At 41.7% G+C, this 12,961-nt stretch overlaps 1 protein-coding gene across 2 annotated transcripts in view; it reads left to right on the forward strand.

The window, feature by feature from the left end:
• Positions 1–274: 274 nt before the first annotated feature.
• Dhx35 (DEAH-box helicase 35) overlaps positions 275–12,961 on the forward strand; it is a 72,068-nt gene continuing 59,381 nt past the window's right edge. For both annotated transcript variants that reach the window (XM_046433619.2, XM_058575430.1), the window contains exons 1-3: positions 275–421; positions 6,792–6,925; positions 11,267–11,359. In XM_046433619.2, coding sequence (XP_046289575.1) covers positions 382–421; positions 6,792–6,925; positions 11,267–11,359 — 267 coding nt within the window. In that variant the 5' untranslated portion in view covers positions 275–381. The remainder of the gene's footprint in view (positions 422–6,791; positions 6,926–11,266; positions 11,360–12,961) is intronic.

A 12,961-nucleotide genomic window follows, 5' to 3' on the forward strand; every position in this document is an offset into this window, starting at 1 on the left:
ACGTCTTGGTTAATCTGGGACCTCAGCACCACGTCGCGTACGAGGGCCCTCAAGCCAGCGCCTGTCTCAATGCCCGCGGGCCCGTAAGTGTGCAGCTTCCACGGAGCAAACTGGCCATCCACACCCACGAAGCCGAACACAAAAAGAGACACACGTCCTCCGCTTCAATAAGGCAGGGCGGGAGGGTCACGTGGGCCCAGGGCGGGGCTGGAGCGAAGCCGAAGGTCACGTGGTACGGAGGGGGCGGTGCCACAGGGGGCGTGGTCGTCCTACCGTTCGATCCGTCTAGGCAGAGGTTCTTCGCGGGCCACGCCCCCTGGACCCTGCGGGACCCGCGCGCGACGGCGGGGTGGAGCCTTCTTCGTGACCTTTCACCCCAGCATGGCTGCGCCCTTGGGACCCGTGAAATTCTGGCGACCCGGTAAGGCCCTTGGAGGAACGCTGGGCAGGTGCGGCGGCCTGACTTCGGCCTCGGCACCGCGGCCGGCGCCCTGGCGCCTGCGGACCTGCTCGTAGGCCTGACCTGGCCGGGCTGGGCACCTTTGTGCGGGAGGACTCTGCGGCTCTGGCGCCCACAGTGGACCCGTGGGAGTGGGGAGCCTGCCCCCAAGCTGTGTAGAGCTCTCCCTGTGACCTAGTTTGAGTCTCAGCCTCCTCGAGCCTCGTTTTCCTCGCTACTGCCCTGTCCTGCCCATCCCGCGGGATGGGGAGTCTTAAAGCGCCCGCGCGTACCTTCCTACAGCCCTGGGGCTCCTTAGGGGCGGGACCGGCGGTGCTGCTTTAGGGCTTAGGAGCTCGAGCTATGGAGTCAGACTGCCTGGGTTCAATTCTTTGGCTCTGCCTTATATAGCAGGGTAACTTTGAGCAAGAGGCTTAACCCCTCTGAGCTTTGGTCTCCTCACCTGTAAAATGGGCAAAATAATAACATCTATGTTGTAGGGCTGAATAGCGAGCATGGCACATTGTTTGACTTAAAGTACTCGTAAAAAGGGAGAGTGTTATATTCTGTAGACATAACCCTGAATCTTTACCAGAAAGTGAACACCCTCCTCCTTCTTATTGACCACCACTCCCTTCCTCTTCTGTGCACTAACACAAATCACTATCACAAAATGCTTTATTTTGGCACTTACTAATCAGGTGAGTATATTGAATGTTTATGTATACCAGACCATGCTAGATGCATTGTACTTACTTTTCTTCCATCAGTTTCAGGTAAAAAAAAAAAAAAAAAATCCAAGCCTGTCTTTGTTTCTTTTGGTACTGGGTAGTGAAAACAGGGTCACTTTACGGCTGAAACTACATCCTAGCCCTTTTTATTTTTGAGACAGCATCTTGCTAAATTGCCCAGGCTGGCCTCTAATTTAGGATCCTCCTGTCTCGGCCTCCCCCATTGATGGGATTATAGGCATGCCAGTTACCAGTTTATTACCCCTACTGGTCTGGATATGCTAAGTATTATGCAGCAAAAATGAAGTTAGACAGAAAAGATAATATATGGAAGGCTTTTCAAGGGTGTTTTATAATGTTTCCCTGAAATTCCGACCATTTTGCTTAGGTTTATTTCCCATATAAGTGATATGGGAAATAAACCTAAGCAAGAGATGGACTTAATTCTTTTGTAAAATCTGTAGTTTGCTTGTTATGACAGTTTTATGATTCAGCATTTCAGGGCATCAGCCATGTATTCATCCTGAGTTTTATTTGCAGCCAAAACTAAGATCCCATTAAGTAATGAATTACTTTTTATTTTGTTTATTCAAGACTTTAGTAATAGATCAAAATGTAAGTATAATAAAGACCTGAGTGAGTTGTTGAAAATTAAGCCAGGGTACTGTTTTGATTAAAGAACATGGAATTACTCTAAGAGTTCTCTTCTATTTAGTTCTTTGAGAGTGCATTTATTGAACCTGTAATCCCATGTATAAATGATCAGGGCTGTGCTCTTAAGGTGCACTTCTCTCTCAATTGAATGTGAAGTTAGAAGCCTGTTAAGAGATTTTAAATGAGGCAGAATAGGGTGGTGTTAAAGAAAATGGGCTCAAGAGTCAAGACTGTAGTGGCCATCTCGACCGACTACTTAACTAACTTGGTGGCTTGACAAAGTTAAGTGAGTGCTCCATCAGGTTTTCTCATCTATAATTTGGCATAATGGAATTGTGAGGATTAAATGAGAATAATATATGAAAAGTTGAAAGGCTGTTAGCACTAAATATGTAGCTATTTATAATTAAATGGAAGTATAGAAGAGGGAGGGAAAGATTGAATGCGTGGGTAAGAAATACTTCATAAAGATGGTAGTATTTTTGTAGTGAAATTGAGGGATGAATAAGGTTTTATTTCATGGAGAAATAGAACTAGAGGCAAAGGGTGCAGTGTGAAAAAGGCACAGTGGAATTTCTGTCATAAAAATGCCCCCCAAACCAAAATAACAGAGTGGTGTGATGGTGTTATGTGGCATGATGCTTTTGGGGATGTGGCAGAAGATAAAGCTTCAAAGGTAGGGAGGGGTCTCATTGTCAAAGATCTCTCTGACAAGGTAAAAGAATATGGACTTCACTTTTTAAGTAGGGGAATTGTATAGTCTGGTTTACTTCAGAAAAGTAATGCTGGTGGTGTTGTAGCAAATGGATTGAGGAGCAAACTAGAGGCAGGGACACTTTTGTATTTTTTATTTTTTGGCAATACTGGAGATTGAATCTAGGGCTTTGCTTTTTGCACACTTGGCAAGTGCTGTACCACTGAGCTACATCCCCAGTCTTAAGGACATAATCTTAAGAGAAGTGCTACTAGCATCCAGGAGGATGTTGTAGACCTCAGTCTTGGCCTGGGAGTTCAGTTGAGGGATTTACTGGACAGACATTTTGGAGGCAGTTAGGGGAGAAGGTGCAGTCATTAACAACTCAGATTTCTAGGCTGGTAAGTGGTTCTCAAATTCTGCATAGAGTGGAATTTCTTGGGAAGCTTTAAAAAATCCTAGTGTCCTTTTGTACCCCATATCTCAGAAGTCCAGAGAACTAGGAACCAGGCAGCAGTATTTTTCAGCCCTTAGGGGAATCCAGCATGCATCTAAACTTGGGAACACTAGGTAAACTGTCATTAACTGAGATGGGAGTGGCTTTAATACACATTACTGGGCCCTTGCTTTGACTTCACTTACCGTATTGTGTTAAGCAATCATAGTATTTTTGTAATGGAGTTAATACTCTTATTTTACAGATGATTAGACACAAGGGCAAGATATGAAATGGGTTGTGGAAATTGCAGGGAGGTGACTGAAGCTGGAAAAATGGCTAGATATTGGAATGAATTGTGAATATATCCTGTAGGCCAGGAGTCACAGGCTCAGCTACATGTCCTTCAGACTACTGGAATGAGTGAAGCTACTTAGTGGAATAATGAATGATGGGGACTGTAGCAAACTAGAGTGAACACACACTGCATAGATACAGACAGTGTAGATATACATTGGAGCTTGCATATGCTGAAGCAAGGAGCTCCACCTAATTGTTACCAGTTGGGCTCAGAGTTGCCAGATATCCAGATTCTAATGGGAATTCTAATTGAAAAATGTTGCCTCATCATTTAAATGGACCAAATTAAAACATTTTAACAAGAGCATGTCGGGGGACCTTAAACTACCAGTTTGTGTTCTCTACCTTAGTAGTGTGACCTACCTAAAATTTTTATAGAAAAAAAAAATCACTGAATTTTTTAGCACACATGGATCAGAAGGGCCTGCCTGTCCATTTCCATATGCTCACTCAACAGACATTAATGGTTGCTATTCAGGGGCTTTATAAAAAGTTCATAACAACAGCTTTGAAGCTTTTTGACCTGACTCACAGTGAGAAATGTATTGTATTGTGATATAGCACACACACATAGCTGAAAATATTGTACAAAAATAATACTGCTTTTTGAAATGTGCTCTGATAATTCCTGTTTGTTTTCTTTCTTTCTTTTGTTTTGAGGATCAAACCAGGCCGTGCTTACTAAACATGAGGTCTACTGAGCTTCACATTCTGCCCTTATTTCTATTTCATTATTTTAAAAAGGCTGATATGACCCCTGTATCGATTTCATAACCCACTAATCAAATTTTGAAAAGTTGGGTTAAGTAAAGGGAATGCTGGACTGGGCCTTTTTTTTTTTTTTTTTAATAGATGGAGAATGAAGGTGTTCATGGTTTGTGAAAATTGCAAAGTTGTTATTCCCTTAAACAAGAGTACATACCCAGTGAAAAAGTAACTTTAAGCAGCCAGAGTGGGTGTGGCATGTGTACAGAGGGAAGGGAGTCCTGATGTGCTGGTTTGAATGAACAAAGTCTTTTGTAAGGAAATAAGCTGTTTCTCGATTGACAGCCACTATTCTTGAAAAGAGCTCATAACAGAATATCCTGAGATGGACTGGACTGTGAGTCAGAGACAAGGGAGGGATGGCATAGTGAAGAAGACCCCTGCTGTATTAAGCCCTGGTGTGGGGAGGAAGTAAGGCCTAAGCAGGAGCAGGGTTAAAATATTCCAGACATGGGTGGGATGGTTTAAAATGTTTTGGAAAAGGTTTTTTTTTTTTTTTCTTTTTTGATACTGGGGATTGAACTCAGGGGCTCTTAACCATTGAATCTTAACCCCAGCCCTTTTTGTATTTTATTTTGAGATAGGGTCTTGCTAAATTGCTTAGGGCCTCGCTAAGTGTCTGAGACTGGCTTTGAACCTGTGATTCTCCTGCCTTAGCCTCCCAAGCTGCTGAGATTACAGGTGTGCACCACCAGACCCCGCCAAGGATAGGTATTTTTTGGGATAGTTTTATTGGGTAAAGATTCCAAGGAGTTATTAAGATGTAGCAATAATGAGAGAGAAAAGGACAGGAAACCTGCTTCTCTGAGCACAGGCTTTGTTCCAGGTTCTGTTCTATCTTTTATCTTGTTGGAAAGAAGGTCAACATTTTGGCAAAAGCAATAGAGCAATGCCCCACTTATCTGATTTTTGGCAATGTTGAACCTCTGGAACATAAAAACCGTGTTCCTGGAAGTCCAATGGAAAGGGAATGGAGATCTCCAGCAGTGACTCTAAAGCTTTAGACCTATGGACCCCTGTGTTTTCTATTCTGATAAATTATATTTGGTGTATTTTTTCAGGATAGGGAATTCATAGCTTTTATTAAATTGTTAAAGTGATCCAGGATCCCCCAAAATGTAAAATTAAATCACTGGTTTCAACAGTCTTATCACAAAGCCCCTGTACTTTCTCACAGCATCACAAATTTTGAGTTCAGAAGACCTGGGAGATAGTAGTTTTTGGTAATTATCCCTTGAGTGTCCCAGTGGGAGACCACACAGCATGGGTCTGAACTTCTAGGGAGGGCTTTTATTGAATCACAAGGCAACATGCTGCATTGCCGAACAGCTCTACTTTTAGAATTATCTTCCTTATGTTGAGTGGAATTCTGAACCCTGTGTCATTTACTGACTATTCCTAGTTTGTCCTAAGGTCCCCAAACAAATCAGCATGAAAGGTTATAGAAGATGATCATAAAATTTGAACCCATGTTTCTCCTGAGGCTTTTAACTTTTCAGGGTAATGGTCTATGGTACCTTCAATAGGTTTTTAGAGTGGGATTTGGTTCCCTGTTCTTCAAACTGAGCACCAATTTGTCATTGTTCTTAGCAAGGAGCTGTGGCTATCTGTTTAATCTGCTCTGCACAGTGTTTCTGGGAATAGCACTTTCCCACGTAGCCATGTAGTGCATCCTGCTCCTTTGGCCTTGAGTGAGTGGATGGGGTGGGTGTTGGATGTAAGCTGGGAAGAGAGTGCCCGATGGTCCAGTATATAGTGCCTCCTTCACCCCATGCAGAGCACACGCCTGAGACTCTCAGGCCCTCTTATGGTGGCTTTCTTTCTTTCCATGGCACCTGTTACTACTTCATGCACCAAGTTATTATGTTCTACTGGAAAGAAGCAAAAGAGAAGTAAGTTCCACACAGTGGGGCCTGCGCCTGCCTGAACTGCTGACTGTTGTGCTTCTCACACTCAGAACGGTGCCCAGCACAGAGCAGGCCTCCCTCCACCCTCACCAGGTGTGTGAGAATGATTGGCAGAGGAGCTGAGAGCGGAGCTCAGGCACTGTCAGCAGTCTTTCCAGCTCCTGTAGAGAAGCCACCCCCAGGGGCTGAAAGGAACTTGTCTAGAGGTTAGAGATAAGAGAAGGAGAAAACCTTGGCAGCTTTCAAGTCCCTGGTTCCTATCGTCCTGTTCGTCTCACAGTAACGGGCTTTGTCTGTGGCCTCGTCGTTGGCTTTCATTCACTTCTGTTCAGTGTTTGATAGTACACAGTTGTATGTGGCCATGGCAGCTCAGTGAGATTGTTATCTCTTATTCTTGACACTGCAGTGAAGCTTTTAAGGAAGATTTTTGTGTTCTGATAGGTACTTTCCTAGCTTTTTTTTTTTTTTTAAACTTTCTGAACTTGGGCTGGGGTTGTGGCTCAGCAGTAGAGCGCTCGCCTAGCACATGCAGGGCCCTGGTTTTGATCCTTAGCACCACATAACAATAAATAAAATAAAGGTATTGTGTCCAATTACAATAAAAATAAATATTTTATTAAAAAAACTTTCTGAAACTTAGTGTTTAATATTAGTTTAAGATAAAAAACATTGCATCTTGTCCAGATGGTCCTCTTCTATTCATATGTTATTTCTCCAAATGGATGTATTGGTCTTTGAAACTTTGAAAATTACATCCTTTTTTGTTCACTGTATCAGAGAATCTGATAAAACATTTCTGCTACAGGTACAGAGGGGCCAGGTGTCAGCATCTCTGAAGAGAGACAAAGTGTCACTGAAAATTCTGGGACAACCATTGTTTACAATCCTTACGCCGCCCTTTCCATAGAGCAGCAGAGGCAGAAGCTGCCCGTGTTCAAGGTATGGCAAGTCTGGGCTGCTTCGTGGGTGTGCTGAAGCTTTGTAGTTGGCACCAAAAGACACTGTGCCCTAACTCTTAATGTTCTTTGAACACAGTGAGCTAGAGGAGCCCAAATCCTAAAGGAACACTTTTAAAAACTTGTGTGAATTAACTGGTTAACAGTAATTAACTGTTCTTAAGATGGAAAGAATTGGAAAGTTGTTTCTTTTCCCTTTCATTGCTTTCAATCATGGATGATTTCAAACATACAAAAAAATAAACAGAATAACTCAGCAAATGTCTGTATACTCAGCTTTAACACATCACGAATTGCTTTCCTTTTAAAGACATATTCCTTTAAATAAGATTAATTGGGGGCTAGGGTTGTAACTCAGTTGGTAAAGTACTCGCCTCACATGCACAAGGCCCTGGGTTCAATTCCCAGCACAACAACAACAACAGAATGGTTAATTGGGAGTTCAAGGTTGTTTCAGTTTACGAGGTTGGTCAGGACCCTAGCTTCAGCCAGGACAGTGACAGATTTCAGCTTGGTCACTGTGTGTGCATGTCCCAGCACTTGACTGAGTGCAAATAAAATCCACGCATGCTCAGCTCACAGGAGACCAAAGTGTAAACAAGTATGAGTTCAGAATATGTTCTAATGGTGAGCTGTAGTTCTCTAGTACACAGTTGATGGATACTCTTACTCCCTGTTGGCAAGTCCACATGGGAAGCCCAGTTGTAATCAGAAAGTAGACTGAGTTAAAGGTGGGTTTGATACAATTGAAGAATATTTATTTCCTACAGTCTCTGATGAATGGTGAAGGATTGTCTCCTTGTAGGATGCTTCTGGAATGGCCCCTGAGCTGGCATGGCCAGCAGCACCCATGTCTCTCTCCTGAATAGAGCTGGATGAAAGATGCCAAGTTCTTACACTTAGGGAGTCCCTTTGTCTAGACTGTGTTGGTAATTCCTCTTCTGTTAATATTCTTTCTCCAAATGGATATGGAACCACAGCCTTCTAAATTTAGCAAAGTTGCCTGGATTGGAGTTTTCTGTGACCCCAAACATTTTAGTGACTTATGAACTGACAGTCTCTAGGTTTCTTCTCAGGTGACTAACTTGATCTATTACATGTGAACATTAATAATTTTGACCCTCAGGTGATGAGGTAGGTTCACTGTTGCTTCCTCACTGTGGAGGGTCACTTGTTTTTAGCCACAATGAAGTCTGTAGGCTCTTGAGTAGACTTCAGGGTTCCAACCCAGATTCACCATTTGTGTGCTGTGTGACGTTGTTTCACCTTGTTGAGCTTTTATTTTCTTACCTATGATGTGGGACTAATGGCAGCACCTATCTCATAGGGCTGTTTCGGGGACCATGAGATAACCCATGCAGAGTGTCTGGTAAGATGCTACCTGATAAGTAATAAATGCTCCAGTACAAGGAAATTACTGTTTACTAGGTACTCAAATTTTGGCTTTTTCTTGGCTGTTCTTCATTCTGTGTTACATGAGATAAAATAAATGTAAAAATGTTAAAACAATGAAAACAGTTTAGCTGTACTGATAGAATTAAAATGAACTTTCAATCCTCCTGCCTTAGCTTCCCAAGTTGCTGTGGTTACAGGGATGTGCCATCACAGCTGGCTTGCCTTAGCTGCCTTCTGTTGGCTGGTGTTCTCTTGGGGTCCGGGACACTGCTATGCAAAGTTGTTCTTGTTCTTTTATTCCTGTCAGCACTTCCTTTTTTTTTTTTTTTTGGTACCGGGGATTGAACCCAGGGACACTTAACCACATCCCCAGCCCATTTTATATTTTATTCAGAGACAGGTCAGCCCTAAGTTTCTGAGGTTGGCTTTGAACTCAAAATCCTCCTCCCTCAGCCTCTGGAGCCGCTGGGATTATAGGTGTTCACCACTACACCCAGCCCAGCTCTCCCATTCTGAAGTTCAGTCCTGTCCTCCTTACCAGCGCTCCTTGGTTTCACTGAGCCTGGTGGTGTTACTGATGTTCTATCAGTGTCTAGACCAGAAACCTTTTTGTTATCTCTCAAATGTGAGCGTTCTTTGTCTCCACGCTGCTGTGATCCCTTAAGCCTGTAGAATATGAAGCTGGAATTATAGCCTTTGGTTTCTTCACATCCAAATCAGCCTTGTTGCCAATTTTCTCAAAATTCTTGAGTCCACACTGTCTCTTAAGTGAGCCCACACTGCCTCTTAGGTAGTCCAGACCCTTTAGCTCTACCTTAAGGCCTCAGAGTGAAGCCCTGAGTACACCTCTCCCAGCTCATTTCCAAATCAAACCTGAGCTCTTCATAGCCCCTCTAATAGAGTTTGCCTAGTTTGTTTCCATCTTTTCCTGGCTTTTGTTGTTTGTTTTTTTGTAGAATGCCTTGTCTGTTGCTCTATCTGTATTCAAATTGTCTTTCAAATTTCCTTTACTCTTCATCCATCCATCTGTCCATAGGTTCATGTCAATTTGCCATTTACAAAATAACTGTAAAGAACTCAAAGCTTTCCTCTTCCCCACCCAGCGTGAAAGGAAGCACAAAGTCCAGGCATTCTAGAAGAAAACATATAGTGAAAGTCATTAGACCACCTGCAGCTGACTCTCCTTTGGGTGTGTGCATAAATACAGATTCCTAGGGCCCACCCAGCCTTAGTGACACCCTGGTGATAGGACTAGGAATCTTCATGTTAAAAAAATGTCCTTGAAGATTTTCACATGAAGACATTAGGACTACATATCTAAATCCCAGATAATGCCAAATTCAAAAGCCCAGAATAGCCACCTCCTTATTTGCTAGTTAGAGACTGGCAGCATCCCAGCTCTTCTTGTCCTTTCCAAACACCTTGTTGGTGTGGCAACAGATGAGCTGAGCAACGATCAGAGAAAGAACATGAGGCAGATTTTCCTTCATTCCAAACCAGGTATTTCTGGGATCCCTTCATTAGCCTCTAGACCATCATTGTGTCTGTATCAGCTGTGTGCAGAAATACCTTCTGAGGCCAAATAGAAGATGTCAGAATGACTTGTGGCCTTTTTTTTCCCCCCTGTGGTGCTGGGGAATGAACCCAGGGCCTTATGCATGGGATACAAGCACTTTACCAACTGAGCTATATCCCCAACCCGACTTGTGGCTTTTTCAATGGTAAAACGAGTGTTTCTGCTCACACTGACTAGATAAAAGAAATCTATATGTTGAAAAAATAAATGTAACTTTTGGATGCTTTATTGTGAACTTGGACTTAGAGATAGACTTGAAAACATTTTACGTATTTATTTTTTTCTGGAACTTTTTCTTTCTTTTGTTTTTCTTTTTTTTTGGTAGTATAAGCCATACACGTTCTACACAAGCACTCTCCCACTGAGCCATGTCCCTAGTCCTTTTTCTGGGACTTTTTACATATTAATAAATGAAAAAACTTTCTTTTTTGCTACCATAAGTAATGCACTTTATTTTTTAATTTTTTTGAAATCATAGATAAGAAATTGATCCCCACCCTCCTATATTTGTAAAACTTTTCAGTTGGGTAGCACATGTGTGTTGTATCGAATTCTGAGATCTCCTTCACATCCTGTTCCTTATCTACCCTTTTTTCTCTCCTTAGAGACAGAACAATTTAGTTTCTTGTTTTATTTTTTTTTCCAGAGAAAACCTGTGTATAAATAAGTATATTTGAATTTATCCTTTATTTATTTTTTAAAAAATTTTTTTTGTAGTTATAGATGAACAGAATGCCTTTTTTAATTTTTTTTAAAATTTTTATATAGTGCTGAGGATTGAACCTAGTGCCTCGTGCGTGCTAGGCAAGCACTCTGTCACTGAGCTACAACCCCAGCTTCTATCTGTTATTTAAAAATACAAATACTAATATATTATTTACATTGTTCTATACTTTGCTTTCTTTCCTTAATGTATTCTGCAGATTGTTCTGTATTTGTATAAATAGAAATTTATTCTTTTTAACAACTGAATTATTCCATCATTACAGTGTTTCATAACTGATCAAATACCTGTTGATGAACATTAAACTGTTTGGATTTTTGGCTGTTATAAACAATTCTGCAGTGAGTTAATTTGTACATGTATCTTTGTATACATACATTAGTATGTTCATAGGGAAAATCTTGAGTCAAAGAGTTGGTACATTTTCTATTTTGATAAGTATTACACTTGGAGCTGTGTCAGCTCATATTGACACTAATGGTACCTGAGAATTGGAAATACATTTTGATAGTTATTTTTAAAATTTACTTTCTTTTAGCAAGAGCTTATTTTACAATGTTTAAATATTTTTGTTTAGGTCTTTTGAGATAACATATGGCTACTTACAATATATAGTTTTTCTTTTCCAGCTTAGGAATCATATTTTATACTTGATAGAAAACTACCAGACAGTGGTGATTGTTGGAGAAACAGGATGTGGGAAAAGCACACAGATTCCTCAGGTGAGTACATACTTGGTACATCTTTCCACAGATTTGCCTGGAAGCGACTTAAGAACTGTCTTTACTGTCATTTGCGTTTTTAAGGTCTCTTGGGAAGTGCTCACCTCTCAATTAAGAAATACTCACTTCAAATAATTTTTATTAAACTTTTAGAGCTTATCGTTTCTTTGGTTAGTACCAAAGTTATTAGTTGTCTTTAATTTGTTATAATTCTAAAATAATAATGGAATAACCCTTCTCTGAAAAGATAAATGGGATTTGTTTAAGCTGGTATCAGCAAACCATAGCCCAGTGCTTGTTTTTGTAAATAAAGCTTCCTTGACAAGCAGCCACACTTGATGAGGTATTCCCAGGGCTTCTCTCATGCTCTAGTACAGAGTTGAGCAGTTGCTACAGAGACCCTAAGACTGTCAAAGCCTAAAAATGTGTTATGTGGCCCTCGACAGAAAATGCTTGCTGATCCCGTAATGTGGCGGTCTATCGTAGGTTGTTCTGTGGTTGATTTTTCCTTCCTACTGTTGATTTTCAGTCAGGTTGTTTCCAGTTTTTAGTTGTAATGACCGGTGTTCTGAGGAGCACTCTGTTGCTTATTTTTGTTAGACATGTGCATGTTTCTGTTGGTTTATACAGAGTAGCCATAATGGATCATATGTTCAACTTTAGTAAATAATGTCTACCAGTGTTTCTAAGTGATGTCCTTGTAGGTTTTATGAAAATAACCAGCAGAGCTATAGGAACATTTCTAAAATTTAGACTTAACATGACTGAGAGGCCAGAGGAGGCAAGCCACAAAGGGCTATTGCACTGGGAAAGAGTGGTAATGGGATCCTCTGGGGATAGGAATGGGAGCAGTCTTAGAGTTGGGGGCTCTGGTCATTAAAACTGGTAGATATGTGTGATGACAAAGGGGAGGAATAGAATTGGAGGCTGACTAGCCAAGCCTTTCTGCTTGGAGAACAGTGGTAGTGTTAAATGAGATCGAAAAGCAAAAAGGAAATTGGTTTGGGGAAAACTGATGGTTGATTAAACAGACCCAGGTTTTCTTAATGTCATTGATGATCTTTGATGACATTATTAGCAGGAAAGTTAGATTGGGAGTCTGAAGCCTGGCAGAGGTCAGACACAAAGGATGTGGACCTGCAGACCATCCACGTATTGATGAAACTTCCTGATACATGCAGGAACGAAAGAGAACAGAAAGAGTTGAGGAAAGAATCAAAGACAAAGCCTCGGGAGCACTAACATTTAGGGTCAAGAGCAGAAAGGAGACAAGTGGCCTGAAGGAGGTGGCCAAGGAATCGGTAGAACCTCTGTGGTCAGAGAAAGCAGAGAAGAGGAGGGAGTTTCAGGAGGTGAGTGGCCAGGGAACAGGAGCCCTGATTCAGTCCTGGGTTCTTTATATTGGGGGATCCAGTCCTGGGGAGTGGGGTGGGAAGAAGAGGAGGAGAAGGATAGTTCACAGGGAAGGTAAGGAAGCAGCAGCAGCAGCAGCTATGGTAGGGTTTTACAGGTGGGAGAGTTTTCGGGGAAACCCATGGACATCCCTTTGCATTTTTGAATGTGCTGATGGTGTGTTACTGATCACTTGGTTCAGACTTGTGG

Source organism: Marmota monax, unplaced genomic scaffold (assembly GCF_021218885.2).
Source record: "Marmota monax isolate L192 unplaced genomic scaffold, Marmota_monax_Labrador192_F-V1.1 WCK01_AAM20220418_F8-fsc00014, whole genome shotgun sequence".
NCBI lineage: Eukaryota > Metazoa > Chordata > Mammalia > Rodentia > Sciuridae > Marmota > Marmota monax.